Below are 18610 nucleotides of genomic sequence, written 5' to 3' on the forward strand. Positions count from 1 at the left end.
ACAATTTTCAGTTGCTACTTGGCAAAGAGCAAATGACTCCTGCGCTTGAGGGGTGGCCTTGCGGCTGGTATCCTGAAAATGTGATTCAGGTCGAATTGTAGTAAATTCAGGCTGTGCTGCCACTCTCAACTGGTCGTGGTAACCCAAAGCAGATACTAGAAAAGAGAAATTGACAGAGGGTGCACCAGCCTAGCGCATTATCTTTAAAACAATTTATTGTAATAGACATGTATACACAGAGCTCTGATGAAGGGGGAACACCCGAAATGCGTAAGAGTTTTTACATCCTTCTACATCCTTCCATGGCCTGCGGCAGCTGAGGAGGCCCAGTAGAGACCCCTGGTGGTCCCTCATTGCTTATTGCCCGTGTTTTATAATCGTTTTGTTGAGTATAATGTGTATACATGTCTATTACAATAAATTGTTTTATAGATAATGCGCTAGGCTGGTGGGCCCTCTGTCCATTTCTCTTTTCTAGTAGCTACTTGGGTGACATCTGTGTCACTTCATGCACAGATGTCTATGCAAGTCGCACCTGAAATCGCAAAAAATAGTGCAAGAGCCTGTTTTTCAAATCAGGGCGGCACTGCAAAGTTGGAGTCACACCGATTTGAATGGTTCCATTGCTGACAATAGGGTGCCAGTTTTTATGCAATTTGGAACGGTCAAATTGCATGACACGTTGCACCAGTGTGAACAGGGGCTCAATGAAATTTATCTTAAATGATCATTTGTTTTTGAATTTCAGGTATGATGTGAAGCAATGAAACACGCTGAGATTGTTTCAGATTCCTTTGATTTGTCTCCTGCTTCTGCAAACCACAAAACCATTTCTGTCTGTGAGTATTCCATTTTGTTCTTCAGCTTATACGTTTTTAAAGTGTTATTTTACCATAGAATTTTTAAATAAATTGCAGCAGCTTAACTCCGTACTTGTGTGCTACTTCTTTTTAAAATCTTGCCTTTTATTTATTTTTTTATTTGAGTCAGTCCAAAAGTAGCTGGTTCTCAGTTGGCTCCAGTGTCTTCCAGGATACTATCAAGCCACCCTTACATACATGCTCCTGGACGAGAGACTCCAGGCCAATGCTTTGATGTTGCCTGTGCCAACATGCACAACAGCCAGGGAGCAATGACAAGGCATGCATAGTGTCAAGAAGGGAGACTAAAATAGAGGAGCTTTCTCTAAAGTAATGTGTGCTTGCTCCCCAACCAGTCGTTTGCGGAAGTAGCGCATAGGAACCCAGAGATTGTTTCCTTGAGTGATGCAGCCTTGGTATCCTTGTCATAGCTAATTGCATAGTTGCTGTTAAGATAATACATGGAATTTATTTTGTAATCTCAATGTAGTCTCGTAGTGTGAAAATCCACACTTGTGAGACACAATATAAAGATTTTGGGGGCGATTAAGCAAGGAATTTGTGACACAGTTCTGGTGGTATGTATGCATTCAAAAGACTTATGCCAAAATCTTTTTTTTTATTGATTAATACTGACATGTGTGAAACTTATACAGCATGACCCTGTTGTGTTAAAATTCTGCCATATCAGTGGAGGCAAATCAGAGCTCTTCTGTATAAGAGTAAATCGTTGAAAGAATTGTTGTTGAGTAAATTGTTGAAAGGAAAGAATGACATACTGCATCCTCAAGTAGCCTTCTGGGTTACCAATGTCCCATCCAGGGAGGTTGCAGAAGGCTCCCCACAGCTCAGAAAGAGGCATACATTTCCTCAGGGCATTGGCCAGTGCCGTGTTATCAGAGGATGGCTGTAAGAACCTGGAAGACATGGGTGTCTTTCAATTATGTAAATCTGGCCATAGACGAATCACTTTTTTCACTCACCCAGTAGGCTGAACGAAATAAAACATGCATTCCTCTATCCACACAAGCCTGGAAGATGGCGGAATCCCCCCCCCCCCCCAAATTCTGTTGAGCAGTGTCAGCCACACATGGATTAAACTTTGGCTGGTCCCTGCTGAAGTGGCTGAAATTTGATCCAAAAATACACAGATAAAGTCCATTCAGTTCAATAAAAGGATCAAGTCCATGAAAATTAAGTCCATATAAAAATGTTTTCCCTAATGGCTGCCGGCTCACAGAAGATCTAGAAGGGACTCTGAAACAGGAAAGGAAAAGGGAAACAGTGCCATTTAAGTGTAGCAATAAAGCGACTTAATAATAAAAAAGTCACAGATACACTTACAAGATCAGGATAAAAACCAGCATGAAAATATGGGGTTCATCCCCTGCCCCAGGTTGAATGCTGTGGATATGTCTGTGGCCGCAGGCTGGCAGCATCCATGGCCACACCCACAGCACTCCACACGTGGCAGAGCGGATGAACCCAATTTCTCTTTCATTCACTGACGGACACAACTCCACGTCTTCTAGTCCATTGAGCAGCATAAGCCCAAGGATCTTGAAGACATAGTGCCGTGTCCGTCAGTGAACCTCAGAGAAAAGGATTTTACGGTAAGGGAAAAATCCAGTTCTTTTCTTTCCACTTCACTATTATGTGCCACTTTGTGTTGGTCTATCACATAATATCCCCAAAAAATACATTTATGTTTTTGGTTGTACCATGACAAAAATGTGGAAAACTTCAAGGGGTATGAATACTTTTTCAATACACTGTATACTGTAGAAAAACATAAAATGAGTCCCCCAGAAAAAAAAATGTCCTCTAGATCGTGCTTATGATAAATTAAAACCACAAAAAACCCTCATCCAACTTATACTTTCACAATTTGACACAAAGTAATACATAAAGTCCCACGGAAAAGTAGTAGCAGCAGATTCATGAAGTGAATCTGTGCTTTTCTCTTTCCTTATCTCCTTGCCACACCACCAGAATCCACTACAGTTTTCTTCCTGACTTGGTCAGTGATGCAGTGTAGCAAAAGTATGCTAAATGTTTTGTCCCCAAATAAAGGGGAACAATCAGCTATGTCAGTGCAGACCTTTTCACAAGTGTCAGCAATTTTTTTTTTTTATTGCCTCTGAGACCTAATTGGAGCGATTTCCCTGTGCTCTCTGTCAATCTGACAACAGGAGAAGAAATTAGAAGAAAGGGTGTTGTCGGGACTAAGAGACTTTGACACCAGTTAAATAAAAGATTCTAAAGCTGCCTATGGATAATTCAAAATATGGTAGTTCAGCAGGGACCAGTCAAGTTTCAATCCATCTATGGCTATTCTGTTTGAGAGGAATCCATCAAATAATCTACCCCTCTCAAACAGGACTGCTGGTAAATTTCCATTTGGTGAACATCTGCAGCCAATTGGCTGCAGCAATAATCAAGGTATTCTGGGAGCAGAGGAGTCCCCACTGTCAGAATTTTTCCATCCACCTTGAATGTGTGGATGGGCCAATCTGTTCAGTTTTTTGTTTTTTTTTTTTTATCGGCCTGCTGACTAATCAATGTATGGTCAGCTTAATTTTTCCATATTATAATCAAAGGCTAAGTTTTTTTAGTTAAAAAAAAAATCTGCACGAGAAATTACTTTCTAACAGTCTGTGCTTCTAGCACCTGTGTTTCTTGAAAACTTCTTCCTCTGATGCCCCTCACCCGCCGTCATTATTTTCCACTGCGACGGGGTTTAATAGAGTTGAGGAAGCTGTGACAAGCTGTCAAGAGTATCCAACTATGCCCACCCTCTTTGCTCACCTTCTCCATTCGTAGAAGCCATACTATAGCTTCTATAGCTAAAAAAGGAATAGAGAGGACTAACCTTTCAATCATCCCCCCGTCGTCGTCCTTTCATAGATTGTTTAATTCATAGAAGCTATGGTATGGCTTCTACTAATAGAGTAGGTGGGCAGAAAAGGGAGGGCATAGTCTTGATGAGAACCAATGGCCAAAATCTCTTGCGCTCGACAGAGATTTGGTGGCGGTGGGTCTCTAGAGATGCGTGTGTAAGCACAGATTTTGCTGCCCTCCTGGGGTCAGGGGATACCTGATAGGAAAACTGTTTAAAGAGCAAAAAGAGGGCGCAGCGACACGGCGAGCATCTTCTACGTGTGTTTTCCCTATGTGCAGCATCCATCAACTCCGGGGGCATAGTGCCTCCACTAGTAATTTCCCATTACTTAATTTCCCTATGGCACGCTGTCGGAGACCTAAAATAATGGGACAAACAAACAAAGGTTTGGGGGGCACACCCTAAACATACATTCCTAAGGTTGGTGCTGCTATAGAGACCAATATACAAATTAAACCATAGATAATGGCACACGCAACAAAAAAAAAGTAACTTTTAAATCTTGCAAGGCTGCTTAAAAACACCTGATCTACATAAGTAAATATGGGGATATTTGTTTGTTACATACTGAGCCCTGACCAGACTTCTGGGTAGAGCACCCCACTCTCTCACATCGGTACTTCATTCGCAGTGTCCACCAGTAAGTAGTTATAGGAGGAGTGCCTTTATAGTGCAGTTTTAGCAGAGGATTCTGCAGCTTACACATGTCTCCCATGTAAGGGGTCAGTATGCCCCATGGTTTTGAGAAGTGGCATTATCTTCCATTCTATGAATAGCGTAGGACCCACTAAAAATGGGGTACTTTGATGTAGCTGTGGGCTTAAGCACGGTATGGCCATATGGTGTGATTAAATCCTCCTATTAACTTAATAAGTTGTTTTTAGGTAGCCTTGCAAGATTTGAAAGCAACCTTTTTTTTTTGTGTGCGCTATTCTCTATGGTTCAATTATTAAAATAATGGGACACCCGCCATAATTGGGCAGTATAACAAGAAAGGAGAGAACAGATATTTTATACAAAATAGAAAAAAGGTGTTTTTTTTTTTTTTTTCTTCTTTGGGCTGAAGCTGGGCTTTACAGTATATCTAATCCTACGAACAAACGAGTCTTTAGATGTGCTGGCTGAATTAGGCAAACTTTTCAGGTTAAATTGAATCTTTAATTTAAAAAAAAATTGTGAACAGGCAGGTTTCTCTATCATTCATTGACAGACACAGCTCCATATTCTTCTTGACCATTGGGTTATGCTGCCCCCTACAGGAGTAGGACACTAGGCAGGAAAAATCTTTACCATGCCTATGGGGCACTCCCTGCAGGCATACACCCGCTCACTCTGCTATAGGATTCAGTTTGTTTATGCCTAGTTTAGGAGTAGGACCTAATTCCCGGCTGGGACTTCGGTCTTAGCTTGTCTTTTTTTATTTTAAAGAGAAACTTTGTTAAAAAATTAAAAACATTTTTAGCTAGTTTTGTTCCTGAGAGAACTGCAGGCAACAGCCGGCTGTGGTTTTGGACTGGATAATCTAGATCATAAAGATCTCCCAGCCTGGCCAGCAAGCGTGCGCAGGTTATAGCCCAGCGCTAGGCCTCGCCACGACAGAGCCCCAATGGACGGGGGCTGGCCTGCAAGTGAAACACCTCGCCGGGATGCACATGACCTGATTCGGCCTGAGCCACAGCGTAGCCTTTGGCCGTCAGCACCCCCACCCCGAGTGGAGAGGTAGTCTGTCCGGAGTGGCGCCCACCCGATGTCGTTGGGATGGTGAGTAGTGTCTCCCCATAGCTCTGGTGGTCTTGGGGCAGATATGGGCCCCTCCCTGGGAAGGTCGGACCCTCGGGTATCTCTCATTCCCCCTGGCCTCTTGGTATGTACCAGCCTCCCCCAAGGCCTCCCTCCCAACCATCATAGAGGTCCCTACCTCAGCGACGGGGGTTCTCGGGGAAGTGAACACGCGGATCCGCTGGGGGGGGGTTAATCGAGGTGGGGGTCCTGATGCCCTGATCCCGGTGCCACTAATCGCTTGGACTTCTTAGGGGGTCCTTGAGACTGCATGGCACGCCCAGGGGGCCGCCATTTTGCTATAGAATTGTTCAGCCTCAGTATGCAGAAGCTCCCATTAAAATGCATGGGCGGCCATGTTTTTGTTGTTTCCCCGTAGGAATGCATTGGGCGGCCATTTTTTCGGAGTCCGTGAACGCTGGACAGCAGGGAGCAGCTAGGTCTTTACTCTAGTTATGACCCAGGTACTTCCTCTTCCTGTGAAGATCGTTTTCTCTGCACAGCTGACCATTCCGTTTTTCCTCCATATCGAATGGTGGTATGTCTTTTGGGGTCCCTGTAGGTCTCTCTCTCACCCTGCTATCTGCAGTGCTAGTTGCTGGAACTTGTAGTAACGCTGGTGCAGCGGTGTGGGTCCGTTTTTTTTTTTTTTTTTGCAGTTTTCTTAAAGTTTCACTGCGCTATTCTAGGGTTCATATGGAGTCCCAGGAACACATTTCACCTACAGATTCCCTCCTTGTGGTTTCGGGGACCTCCGGTTCGCAACCCCTGTCTGCCTTAACATTGGTTTTGGAAAACCTGGTATCAAAAGTGGATTTGGTGTTTAAAGATACCACTAGTAAAAAGCGCCCTATGCCCTCCCCTGCCTCTCCTGTATCCTCAGATTCTGAGGTAGATATGGCCGCCGCGGACGCATGTCACCCAGGGGGTTCTGCGTCATCACACTTGGATTGCGAGGACGACATATCCTCATCTGCAGCCACGTGGGAAAGCGTGCTGGTGGAGGCACTTATAGTGTCAGTGCGGGAAGCTCTAAAAATGGTGGATGATTTTACAACGTCAGGGACACAGGTGTCTTTTGGCACTCGCAAATCCCAAAAGTCAGGCAAGGTCTTCCCTTGTTCAGAACTTTTTGACAAAATTGTCTCTGACCAATGGGGGCACCTCAAACAGATGTTAGTGGTGCCGATGCATTTTAAGAGGCGCTATTCATTCCCAGACGCTGTATCCGCAAAATGGACCATTCCACCGAAGATGAAACATCCGGTCTCCAGACTTAACAAATCTTCTGTGGTCCCGGTGTAGGAGTCCCCGGTCTTTACAGACCCTGTGGACAGACAGATTGAGTCTGTTCTGCCAATTACATGTGATAGCAGGCTCAATACTTAAACCGATCTTCATGATCACTCTGGTGTCCCAGACCATAACGGAATGGGCAAAGTTACTAAAAAGTGACCTAGAAACAGAACAGCTACCTCCGGGTCTGGCATAGCTAACGGACCAAATGGTCCAAGCCCTACTATTTATACGTGATGCGTCGCTAGATGCGGCCCCTCTTGAAGACAGAGTATCCGCGGTGGGGGTAGCTATTAGAAGCATGGTGTGGCTAAAAAGCTGGTCTGCGGATCAGGCTTCAAAAAAGGCTCTATCAGAGCTCCCCTTTACGGGGGGGCCGTTTGTTTGGGCCTTCATTAGACGAAATGATCAAGGGTCCTACAGGAGGGAGTACTCTTCTTCCTCAATCCTCCAAGAGCAAATCACCATGTAACAGACGGGGACCTTATTTTACAGCCCACAGTTAGCCTTTTTGTGCCTCCGGCACGCAGGAGAAAGTATCTAAGCCATTTAGGTCTTCTGGGGGTTCCAAGAACAGATTCTTCCCATCCAATCTACGCCTATCTCCAGATTGGTTGAGGGATCTACGAGATGCGATACAAGATCTGCTGTTGCAAGGGGTGATTGTGCCGGTTCCCTCTCAGAAACTTTTTCGGGGGTTCTATTCAAACCTGTTCACTGTTCCCAGGAAAGAAGGCAAAGTGCGTCCAATCCTGGACCTCAAGGCTCTGAACCACTTTTTTCGGGTACAGACTTTTCGAACGGAGTCCATTCACACGCTAGTGGCGTCCCTACACCAAGGAGACTTTTTGGCCTCCATTGATATCAAGGACGCATATCTACACATCCCTATTTACGCTGGACACCAGTGTATTCTTCGCTTCGCTGTAGGAGAGGAGCTTTATCAATTTTATTGGCATTACTGCGACAACGGGGGATTGCGGTACTGGAGTACCTGGATGATCTCCTCTTAAGAGCAGATTCACATTCAGTCCTGTTGGGCGACTTGACAATCACTGTACGTACTCTGCAAGAGTTCGGTTGGAACATCAATTTTAACAAATCTCCTCTGGTACCATCTTCAAAACTGGATTATCTGGGCCTGATTCTGGATTCAGCTTCCGCGAGTTCCCCCGGAAAAGCTGCAAAAGTTGCAGAGGGTGATTAGTTTGCTGTTATCTAGCAACCTGTCCTCTCTGTGGACTTTCATGCGAGCCTTAGGCCTGATGGTGTTGACCTTCAAGGCGGTTCCATTTGCTCAGTTCCACACAAGACCCTTACAAAGGGAAATTCTTGTCAAGTGGAACAAAGATCCAAAATTCTTGGACACTATGATTTTGGTTGAGTCACAGCACAAAGAGTGCTCTTCTGTGGTGGCTTCGCTCGTTGGCCCTATGCCAGGAAAAGTCCTTCTTCCCATTGTATTGGACCGTGGTAACCACAGATGCCAGCCTGACCAGCTGGGGAGGAGTGCTTGGGAAGCTGTGTGTCCAAGGGTCCTGGATCGTGGAGGAGTCCAGACTACCGATCAATATTTTGGAACTCAGAGTGATAATGCTTTGCCTGAGTCACTGGACAAATCGTCTGCAGGGTTGTCCAGTTCGGAATCAATCCGACAATGTCATGGCTGTGGCTTACGTCCATCATCAAAGGGGCACCAAGAGTGTCTTGGCGGCCCGGGAGGTGGCCGAGATCCTGAAATGGGCAGAAATATTTGTTCCAGCCCTTTCCACCATGCATATCGCAGGAGTGGAGAACTGGCAGGCAGATTACATGTGTCGTCAGGTGTTGGATCAGGGGGGAATGATCACTGCACCCGGAGTTGTTTCACCTGCTGTGTGTCCAGTGGGGGACATCCAACGTCGACCTATTAGGCTCTTGACTCAACAAGAAGGTACCGAGGTTTGTAGCCAGGTCTCGGGATCCTCTGGCTGACGCCACAGACGCACTGGTGGCTCCTTTGGGTCAGTATTGGCTAATCTATGTGTTCCTTCCGCTACTGCACATAATAGAGGCAGAAGGGATTCCAGTCATTCTGGTGGCCTCAGACTGGCCTTGCCGGTCTTTGTACGCAGATCTGGTAAGGCTGGTCGCTGATGCTCCTTGGAGACTTCCTCTCAGGGAGGATCTGCTGTCTCAAGGGCCTATCTTCCATCCTGCTTTATAGTCGCTGGCTTGAACGGCATGGCTGTTGAAAGCCAGGTATTGAAGGACAGGGGTTTTTCTGTCTCAGATTCCTACACTGTTGAAGGCTAGAAAATCTACCTCCAGGAAGATCTATCATCGTACGTGTAAATCGTCCATCTCCATGATGTGAATCGCTGAAGGTGCATCCTCCCCTTTTTTCGGTGGCTAGGATTTAGACCTTTCTCAAAAGAGGGGTTGAACCGCGGTTGGCATTGGGTACTATAAAAGGCCAAATGTCGGCTTTGGCTGTGTTATTTTTCCAACGCCCTTTAGCTATGCATGCTTTGATTCACACTTTTATTCAAGGGGTTTGCCATATGGCTCTTCCAATACGGGTCCCCATTACTTCCGTGGGATCTTAACTTGGTACTGTCTGTTCTTCAAAAACATCCCTTTGAGAACATTAGGGAGATTCCTCTGCTTACACTGTCACAGAAGGTAGCCTTTTTGGTGGCTGGTACTTCGACCTAATCAGTCATTTCTTCCTTAGGTGGTTTCTGATTTCCATTTGAATTAAGACCTTGTGCTGCCTTCACTCTGTCCTAAGCATAAGCATCCCAAGGAAATTGCCTTGCAATCTTTGGATGTGGTTCAGGCAATTAGGGTTTAACTGGCGGCAACTGAATCTTTCAGGAAATCAGTCTTTTTTTTTTTTTGTCCTCACGGAAAGACCTCGAAAGGATTTGCTGCGTCTGCCATGACCATATCCAGATGCACAGACGTACAGGCTTATTCACTGAAGGGTCAGGCTCCAACTTTCCCTGTGAAGGTGCATTCTACTAGGGCGCTGACTGCCTCTTGGGGTTTTCGCCATCAGGCGTCTGTAATGCAAGTTTCCAAGGCGGCAAATTGGTTGTCAGTGCACACGTTAGAAAAATTCTACAAAGTAGATGTGTTGGCATCCTCGGATGCTGCTTTTGGCTGCAAGGTTTTGCGGGCTGCTGTTTAAAAGAGAAAATATTCTCTTTGAGGGTGTATGTTTTCTAGATGAGCTCCAGTTGTACCTGGTTGAGCTCCAGGTTCACTGGTTGGCTAAGTTTAGCCTTTTGGGAATTACGTTCTTTTCTGCATTGTTTTCCCACCCCTCATGCAAGTACTGCTTTGGGATGTCACAATGGTCAAGAAGAATACGGAGTTGTGTCTGTCAATGAACAATAGAGAAAACTGAATTTTTGACCTACCTTAAAATCCTTTTCTCTGAAGTTCAATGACAGACGCAGCACCCGTCCCTCTAATTATGAGTGGGATGGGGTTTTTTCTTCTAAACACTGCTTGCAACAAAACAGAATCCTATCGCAGAGTGAGTGAGTGTATGTCTGCAGCAACTGCCCTATAGGCATGGTAAAGATTTTTCCTGCCTAGTGTCCTGGGGGCAGCATAACCCAATGGTCAAGAATATGGAGCTACTTCGGTCAATGAACTTCAGAGAAAAGGATTTTACGGTAAGTCAAAAATCCAGTTTTTTTCAATGCAGGAGAGACCTATTTTCTCTCTTTTGCAAAAAAGTTTTTACCTGCCTGTCCACACTGTACACTGAGCTGCGCATCCACTTCTACTAAGATGAATGAACGTCCTCTTGGCCTGGCCAATCAAAACAGCCACAGATCAGATCCCAGAAGAAGATTGGCTAAAGATGCCAGTGGTCAGTAATGGAGCCCTAGAGTATCACAGCCCTGGAGTGGAGGTGAGTATTGTCTCGATATGAGATGCATAGAAATACCTGTTGATTTTTTCCAGAAACCCAGTGTGCTGGTAACATCCTGTGCAATGAACTGAAGACTCAAACATTGTTCCAATCCTTTCCAGCTCTTGTCTGTGGAGTACAGACCCCCCATATATCCCTTCCCACGTTATAAGGAAAGGAGAAAGTGTTTTGTAGACAAAATCAGGAGCGCATAGGGTGACAACAGTTCCTCTCCATAAATGCAGTGTCAGTGAGTTAGCGTTGTCACCCTAGGACAGGAATTATGGTGGCAGAATTACGAGGTTAAAAATAAAGGGGGGGGGGGGAGGCCTGAAAACAGATATCTAATGCGACCACCACATCCAAGATTTGGCAAACGGGAACATGTTCAATATTTGTTTTTGGATTAAGATACTCTTTGGTGTCTGGCACTTTCATGTTGCTTTGCTGTGTGCTGCTGTTCTTTCCTGTGGTTTATGCTAGTTGCAACCCCTTAAGTGACCTAATACACAGCTAAAATAATTTATTTATTTTTGTGGCTTGGTTTTATTGAAGGTGAAGCAAAAACATTCTGGCAAGATCAGCATGCACAAGGAAATGTTGACGTATTATTTGAAAAAGTAGAGAAGAAACTTAGGCTGCTGTGCCAAAAAATCAAAGACGAGTCTGCAACTGACAAAGGTATGTTAGCAAATCATTTTTGGAAAATGGCCAGATCCATTTATCTTCTTTTATTGTGTTTTGAATTGGTATTTCCTTTCTAGATTTTAATCATGCACTTGCAGGACCCTCTGAAAATTATACACTGGAAGAGTCTTCAGATGCTTTTCCCAAAAGCTTACCTTATGCCATTGGCTCCTGCTGCTGTCATTTAAAACCTGAGCTCTTGGGAGCAGGAATAAGCTAGTGTGTGTGTGTGTGTGTGTGTGTGTGTGTGTAGACTCATACAGTCCAGCTCAGGATCAAGCCTGCAGGGGGAACGCAGAGCAGGAGTGAGGAGGTTCGGGGTTGCCCTGTGTATTGCACAGAGCAGCAAAGCACATGTTTGCTATTTTAATTAACAAAAAAATACCTTTACAAACGGTTTCATTTTATCTGGAGGAGGCCGCAGGCCACTCCCCTTAGGGTCGCTTATACTCCCACCACAATATTAAAAGCTATTAGCAGTTCCTCCATATGAGAACAAAATTATGTACACTCTACATGCCAAAACAAACACCTGCTGAACTACCCATAAATTGACACTTGCATCCCTGCCTCACCACTGACAATATGTGATTCTGTTGACTACAACCCAGTAAGCCCTGGACTGCCCACCCACAGCTTATTTACAGTGCTTTGCGAAAGTATTCAGCCCCCTTGAACTTTGCGACCTTTTGCCACATTTCAGGCTTCAAACATAAAGATCTAAAACTGTAATTTTTTGTGAAGAATCAACAACAAGTGGGACACAATCATGAAGTGGAACGATATTTATTGGATATTTCAAACTTTTTTAACAAATAAAAAACTGAAAAATTGGGCGTGCAAAATTATTCAGCCCCCTTAAGTTAATACTTTGTAGCGCCACCTTTTGCTGCGATTACAGCTGTAAGTCGCTTGGGGTATGTCTCTATCAGTTTTGCACATCGAGAGACTGAAATTTTTGCCCATTCCTCCTTGCAAAACAGCTCGAGCTCAGTGAGGTTGGATGGAGAGCGTTTGTGAACAGCAGTTTTCAGTTCTTTCCACAGATTCTCCATTGGATTCAGGTCTGGACTTTGACTTGGCTATTCTAACACCTGGATATGTTTATTTGTGAACCATTCCATTGTAGATTTTGCTTTATGTTTTGTATAAATCTTTTTATTAACATTTTCAACATAAAAGTACAAACATTCGGGAAGTACCATTCCCATAAACAGTCGTCCAAAACAGTATAACCATAATATGCACATGGAGAGCAGTAAATATGAGTACAGAGATAACATCCTTAAGTAAGTAGTCTTCCTATTGGCACAATCTGTTGCATAATGAAAACGACAGTGGAATCAAGAGAACCAAAGTTGGAGCAATACCTATCCACCACCACTAGATGTCGCCAACATCACAAATTAAGCAAAAATGGGAATATAGCCCTTCGGTAGGGTCGCATGCCGCCGGCATCCGGGTGTCCCAGAGACGCACACCCCTAATGGGAACCACACTGTGTCCATCTCCAGGACACCGGACCCCAGCAGAGCAAACCCTTAATAACCTAATGGGAGTGGGTCACGGATTATGACCTGTTTAACCAAGAAATCCAAGGTTGCCATAGCTTAGTCATACGGGTGGTGGATTGATTTTTCAGGGACAAGGATCGTTCGTAGGAGTGATTTGTTGTAACCATCTCAATCAGTCCCTGAATTAGAGGTGGTGACTCCTGTTTCCAAGACCTGGCTATAAGTAATCTGGCTGCAAGCAAGCAGTGGGTAATTGTGTGCCTCAGTGAGTGGGGTATCTTCTCAGAGCTCAGAGATAACAGTGCTAGTCCAGGTTCTGGAGTGAGCGGGGTGTTCGTCACGTTGGATATTAAGGAGAGTACCTCCTGCCAAAAAGTCTGGATACGTGGGCACTGCCAGAAGATGTGGAAAAGAGTACCCACTTGATCGCCAGCACTCACCGTTACAATTCTCGTCGAATTTATGAATTCTGTCTGGAGTGAGGTACCATCGGAGGTGACAGTTTCAAGGTCAATTCCCATAAGTTGGAATTACATGTCGTCGAGTAGATAGATTTCAGTGTGAGATAAATTGGTTGAATTGTGCTCAACACTCAAAACACAAAGTGCTTGTGTGCATAAATATAATAAATATAAAAAATATAAATACAAATAGTCCTTAGGTGAATAAATACAGTGATAAAAAGTCCTTAAAGTGCCCAGTGCAACACGGATCTCTCAGCGAAAACTGAATACACTTTATCTTCATGTGAGGGACCTCCACCATAAAAACTCTCTCCACCCAGTGCTCAGGGTAAATACTCCTTACCGGAACTGTTGGACCCCTTGGTTATAGGGGGTCTCAAACAGCATAAATAATCCACAGATGCCTCCAAGCTATCCTTAGGATGTCCTTATAGGTAAGGCTCAGCTAGCATAGGGAACTCCAGGATGTATGGAGAAAAAGATAAAGGAAACTCCAATAGCGTAATACGTTCTAATACTCGGGGTTTAATAATAGAATTGCACTTACTCAAACACAAAGTTCATAATGCCTTCATTCAAAAAGTACAGCATAGGTTCGGTGTACGAGACGCTCCTCCCGCTCCTGCGTACCACCAACCCGGAACTCAACGGTCTCACGTTCCCGACGCACGTTTCGTCAGGCGTGCTGACGTCATCAGGGGATCATGTGACCGTACGTTTCCATTCACAATAAATAGAGGATTTCAGCTGACAACATCCAATCGCTGGCCAGCGGTTCCTGAACCGCCCATTCCCCACGGAATCATAGGTTCTCTCCCATAGCCAGGAAGTTCACCGTGGCCATCTTTTGTTTGGGCAAATCACCAGTGTAACTCGTCTTGCAACACTCAAACTTTAATTAGCAAGCCTGAATATACAATGATGCAATGGAGTTGGATTGCCAGACTAATGATTAATCAGTTTAGCGCTAAATATTAATCAATATATATCAAATTAGAGCGATGGAATGCTGTTTACAATAAATGGAATTATAATTATATATATTGCCCCCAATCGAGTATATTAAACCATACTACATATGAGATTTTATTATAATAAAAATTTATTAAAAATTTATTAAAAATAAATTTATTTTTTTCAACATATCCCTGAAGGTATAAAATCCTAAAATTCAATTAAATTAATGTGTAGTTAATTGGTTAATCCCTAAAATTATTTTATTTAATATTATATATTAAAAAGGCAGATTTAATGGTGAACGGTTGAAAAATTTTTTTTTTTTTTTTTTATGGGATAAAGATTAAAATTAATAGTATTTTTAATAATTTTAAAAATTTGAAATGAAACAATTTAGGTCGATGTCAATATTCATACTCGACGGCTGTAAAGTTTGCATTTTGTAGATCCATTGGGTTTCATTCATAGAGATTTTTTTTTAGTCATATTTCCCCCTCTCCAGTGGCGATCTACTGTGTCAATACCACAAAAAGACATCTGGGATGGATCTTTGTTATGGTACAGACGGAAATGGTTGGAGTGGCTATGCTTGGGAAAGCCTCTCCTTACATTCCCAATATGCTCATTAATCCTAATGGAAAGCTCTCGTGTGGTCCTGCCTATGTATTGTAATCCACATGGACAGCTTATTAGGTAGGTCACATGGGTGGATCTGCATGAAATGAGCTTTTTAATTGCAATTTGTTGTCCTGTGACTTTGGACTGGAAGCTAGGGTTTTTCTTCGTCATCAGGCAGGCATTACATTTACCACAAGGAAAAAAACCTTTCACGTCCAAAAAGGTTGGTTTTCTCTTTGGGGGATCAGGTATATTTGGTGCCAGCATGTGTCTCAGGTTTGGGGCCTTCCTATAAATAAAATGCGGTCTTTTGGGAAGGACTTTATTGAGTGTTTTATCTTTTAATAAAATCGACCAGTGCTTACGCACAATTGCTTCAATCTGTTTATAATTCCTGTTAAAATCGGTTAAAAACACCAGTTCCCCTTTAGTCTCTGTTTCCTTCTTTTTAGTTTTTAACAACTCACTCCTAGGCATCCGATGTACAAGTCTCTGGTTTTGGTGACCTCTTCAAGTTTGTAGCCTTTTTCTACAAATCTTGCTGTCAATAAATTAGATTGAGCCTGAAAGTCTGGCAATCCAACTCCATTGCATCATTGTATATTCAGGCTTGCTAATTAAAGTTTGAGTGTTGCAAGACGAGTTACACTGGTGATTTGCCCAAACAAAAGATGGCCACGGTGAACTTCCTGGCTATGGGAGAGAACCTATGATTCCGTGGGGAATGGGCGGTTCAGGAACCGCTGGCCAGCGATTGGATGTTGTCAGCTGAAATCCTCTATTGTGAATGGAAACGTACGGTCACATGATCCCCTGATGACGTCAGCACGACTGACGAAACGTGCGTCGGGAACGTGAGACCGTTGAGTTCCGGGTTGGTGGTACGCAGGAGCGGGAGGAGCGTCTCGTACACCGAACCTATGCTGTACTTTTTGAATGAAGGCATTATGAACTTTGTGTTTTGAGTAAGTGCAATTCTATTATTAAACCCCGAGTATTAGAACGTATTACGCTATTGGAGTTTCCTTTATCTTTTTCTCCATACATCCTGGAGTTCCCTATGCTAGCTGAGCCTTACCTATAAGGACATCCTAAGGATAGCTTGGAGGCATCTGTGGATTATTTATGCTGTTTGAGACCCCCTATAACCAAGGGGTCCACCAGTTCCGGTAAGGAGTATTTACCCTGAGCACTGGGTGGAGAGAGTTTTTATGGTGGAGGTCCCTCACATGAAGATAAAGTGTATTCAGTTTTCGCTGAGAGATCCGTGTTGCACTGGGCACTTTAAGGACTTTTTATCACTGTATTTATTCACCTAAGGATTATTTGTATTTATATTTTTTATATTTATGCACACAAGCACTTTCTTGTGTTTTGAGTGTTGAGCGCAATTCAACCAATTTATCGCACATTTATACGTTTTTACACGTTTTTTATTGCAGCTTGCACTGTGGAAGGAATTTCCCATATATTTATTTGAATTAATCACACTGACATATTTATATTTATTTCTTTATTATTGTCAGATATCACCGTTTGCGCAGTTTCTTTTGGGCTACCAAATTTCTATAGATAGATTTCAGTGCCTGCGTCCATTGTACGTCTGTGTATTCCATACCCAAGTCCCTCTCCCATTGAACATGGGGGAGCGACTTGGAGAAGAATGTCTTCTGTTGAAGGAGATTATAAAATGTAGTGATGCCCTTGACCTTAGGAGGTGTACTAGAGTTTAGGTATTTCCATGCCGAGGCTTGAATAGTCAGTGGCCAGTTGGAGATGGAGGAAAGGAAATGACGAGTTCTAATATGTAAGAATAGATCAGTGTTGGGTAGGTGGAATTTATTCTGTAGAGTAGGGAATGGAACTATTGTGGAGTCGTTCTATAGGTCGTTTAAATTGGTTATGCCTCTTTTGGTCCAAGAGGTAAAGCATGTATTCACCATCAGAGAGTGGAGGGCTGTCAGGGGTATCGTGAGATCTATCGCGCTGGGGCCTTTGGAATGTTGGGTTATCAACACTTTCCAAGCGGTAACAGTAGCCACCATGGGCGGAGGCAAGTGAGACGGGATTTTCGCCCCCAGGGACGTCGCCAATAACTATGCAGGTAGGTCTGATTTGATGCAGTAAGATTCCTCAATTCTCCGCCATAAAGAGGGGCTGTCGGGGACAAACCATTCTCGTAGTTGTGTAAGGATAGAGGCAAGGTAGTAATCATAGATGTCCACATAGCCCGCTCCACCTTGGGAATGCGATTTAATAAGTTTTACGTGTGAGCATCTAGGCTTCTTACCCTGCCATACGTAAGTTGAAATAAGGGATTGCAGTGAGCGAAAAAATTTCTTAGGTACCGGGATAGGCATGGTTCGGAAAATATCATATTTTATTTTTCCAATTAAGAAGGGTTCGGTGAATGCGCATATGAAACTGGTGGGGTTCAGTACCTCCAACAAGGTTAAGAACCACTGATCTATCGTATTTAGGCATTAAACTGACGGCGAACCCAAAAACACTCTTCTTACATAACTACATCCCGGCACGCAGTCGTCTCCAAAATTACCTCAAACAACTCCAGTCCTCTGGTTTCTCCTGGTTGGGGAGGCTGGCAGTGTTCAAGAAGATGCACCTCCCACAATTATTATATTTTTTCAAATTCAAAACATAGGTATATATTATTTTAGGTATATATTTATACATAGGTGCACAAAATGAACAAAACCATTAAGAACAAAGAACAAAACCATTAAAACATGATTTTCACACAAAAACATAATAATGAATATTTACTGCAAATTAGAGTGACTTCTGCTGTTGTCTTTCAGAGACCAGTTCAGAAATGCGCGGCTTTATCTTGGCAAGTGCCACTCTCATGTCATTTTCGCAACAAAGTCTGTTCCTTTTTCTTTGTTTTTATGTCCAGCATCCCCCCTTACAGCAGGCCAGGGTGAGGTGAGGTCCCGTCCCCTATATAGATCACCCCTTTTACAGTAGGCCAGAGTGAGGGGGATCTATATGGGGGACCACGGACTTCACCTCACCCTGGCCTGCTGTAAGGGGGATCTATATGGGGCACCTCTCCTCACCCTGGCCTGCTGTAAGGGGGGATCTATATGGGGGACCTCGCCTCACCCTGGCCTGCTGTAAGGGGGGATCTATATGGGGGATGGGACCTCACCTCACCCTGGCCTGCTGTAAGGGGGGAGATCTATATGGGGGACGGGACCTCATCTCACCCTGGCCTGCTGTAAGGGGGATCTATATGGGGGACCTAGGATCTATATGGGGGACCTCACCCTGGCATGCTGTAAGGGGGATCTATATGGGGAACCAGGTCCCCCATATGGATCCCCCCTTACAGCTGGAAGGGTGAGGTGAGGTCCGGACCCTGGCCTGCTGTAAGGGGGGATCTATATGGGGGACGCCAGTGACCTAACCTCACCCTGGCCTGCTGTAAGGGGGGATCTATTTGGGGGACCCCAGAGTGACCTAACCTCACCCTGGCCTGCTGTAGGGGGGGATCTATATGGGGGACCTCACCTTACCCTGGCCTACTGTAAGGGGGGATCTATATGGGGGGATCATGTCCCCATATAGATCCCCCCTTACAGCAGGCCAGGGTGAGGTGA

At 44.2% G+C, this 18610-nt stretch overlaps 1 protein-coding gene across 1 annotated transcript in view; it reads left to right on the top strand.

Moving 5' to 3' along the window:
* Nucleotides 1-763: 763 nt before the first annotated feature.
* Nucleotides 764-18610, top strand: part of LOC309547015 (histone-lysine N-methyltransferase SETDB2-like) — a gene marked incomplete at its 5' end in the record, with an annotated part of 79930 nt that continues 62083 nt past the window's right edge. The window contains 2 exons of the mRNA XM_082246789.1: nt 764-839; nt 11303-11428. Coding sequence (XP_082102915.1) covers nt 764-839; nt 11303-11428 — 202 coding nt within the window. The remainder of the gene's footprint in view (nt 840-11302; nt 11429-18610) is intronic.

Source organism: Pelophylax lessonae (genome assembly GCF_965119305.1).
Source record: "Pelophylax lessonae genome assembly, chromosome: 2".
NCBI classification, from domain to species: Eukaryota; Metazoa; Chordata; class Amphibia; order Anura; family Ranidae; genus Pelophylax; species Pelophylax lessonae.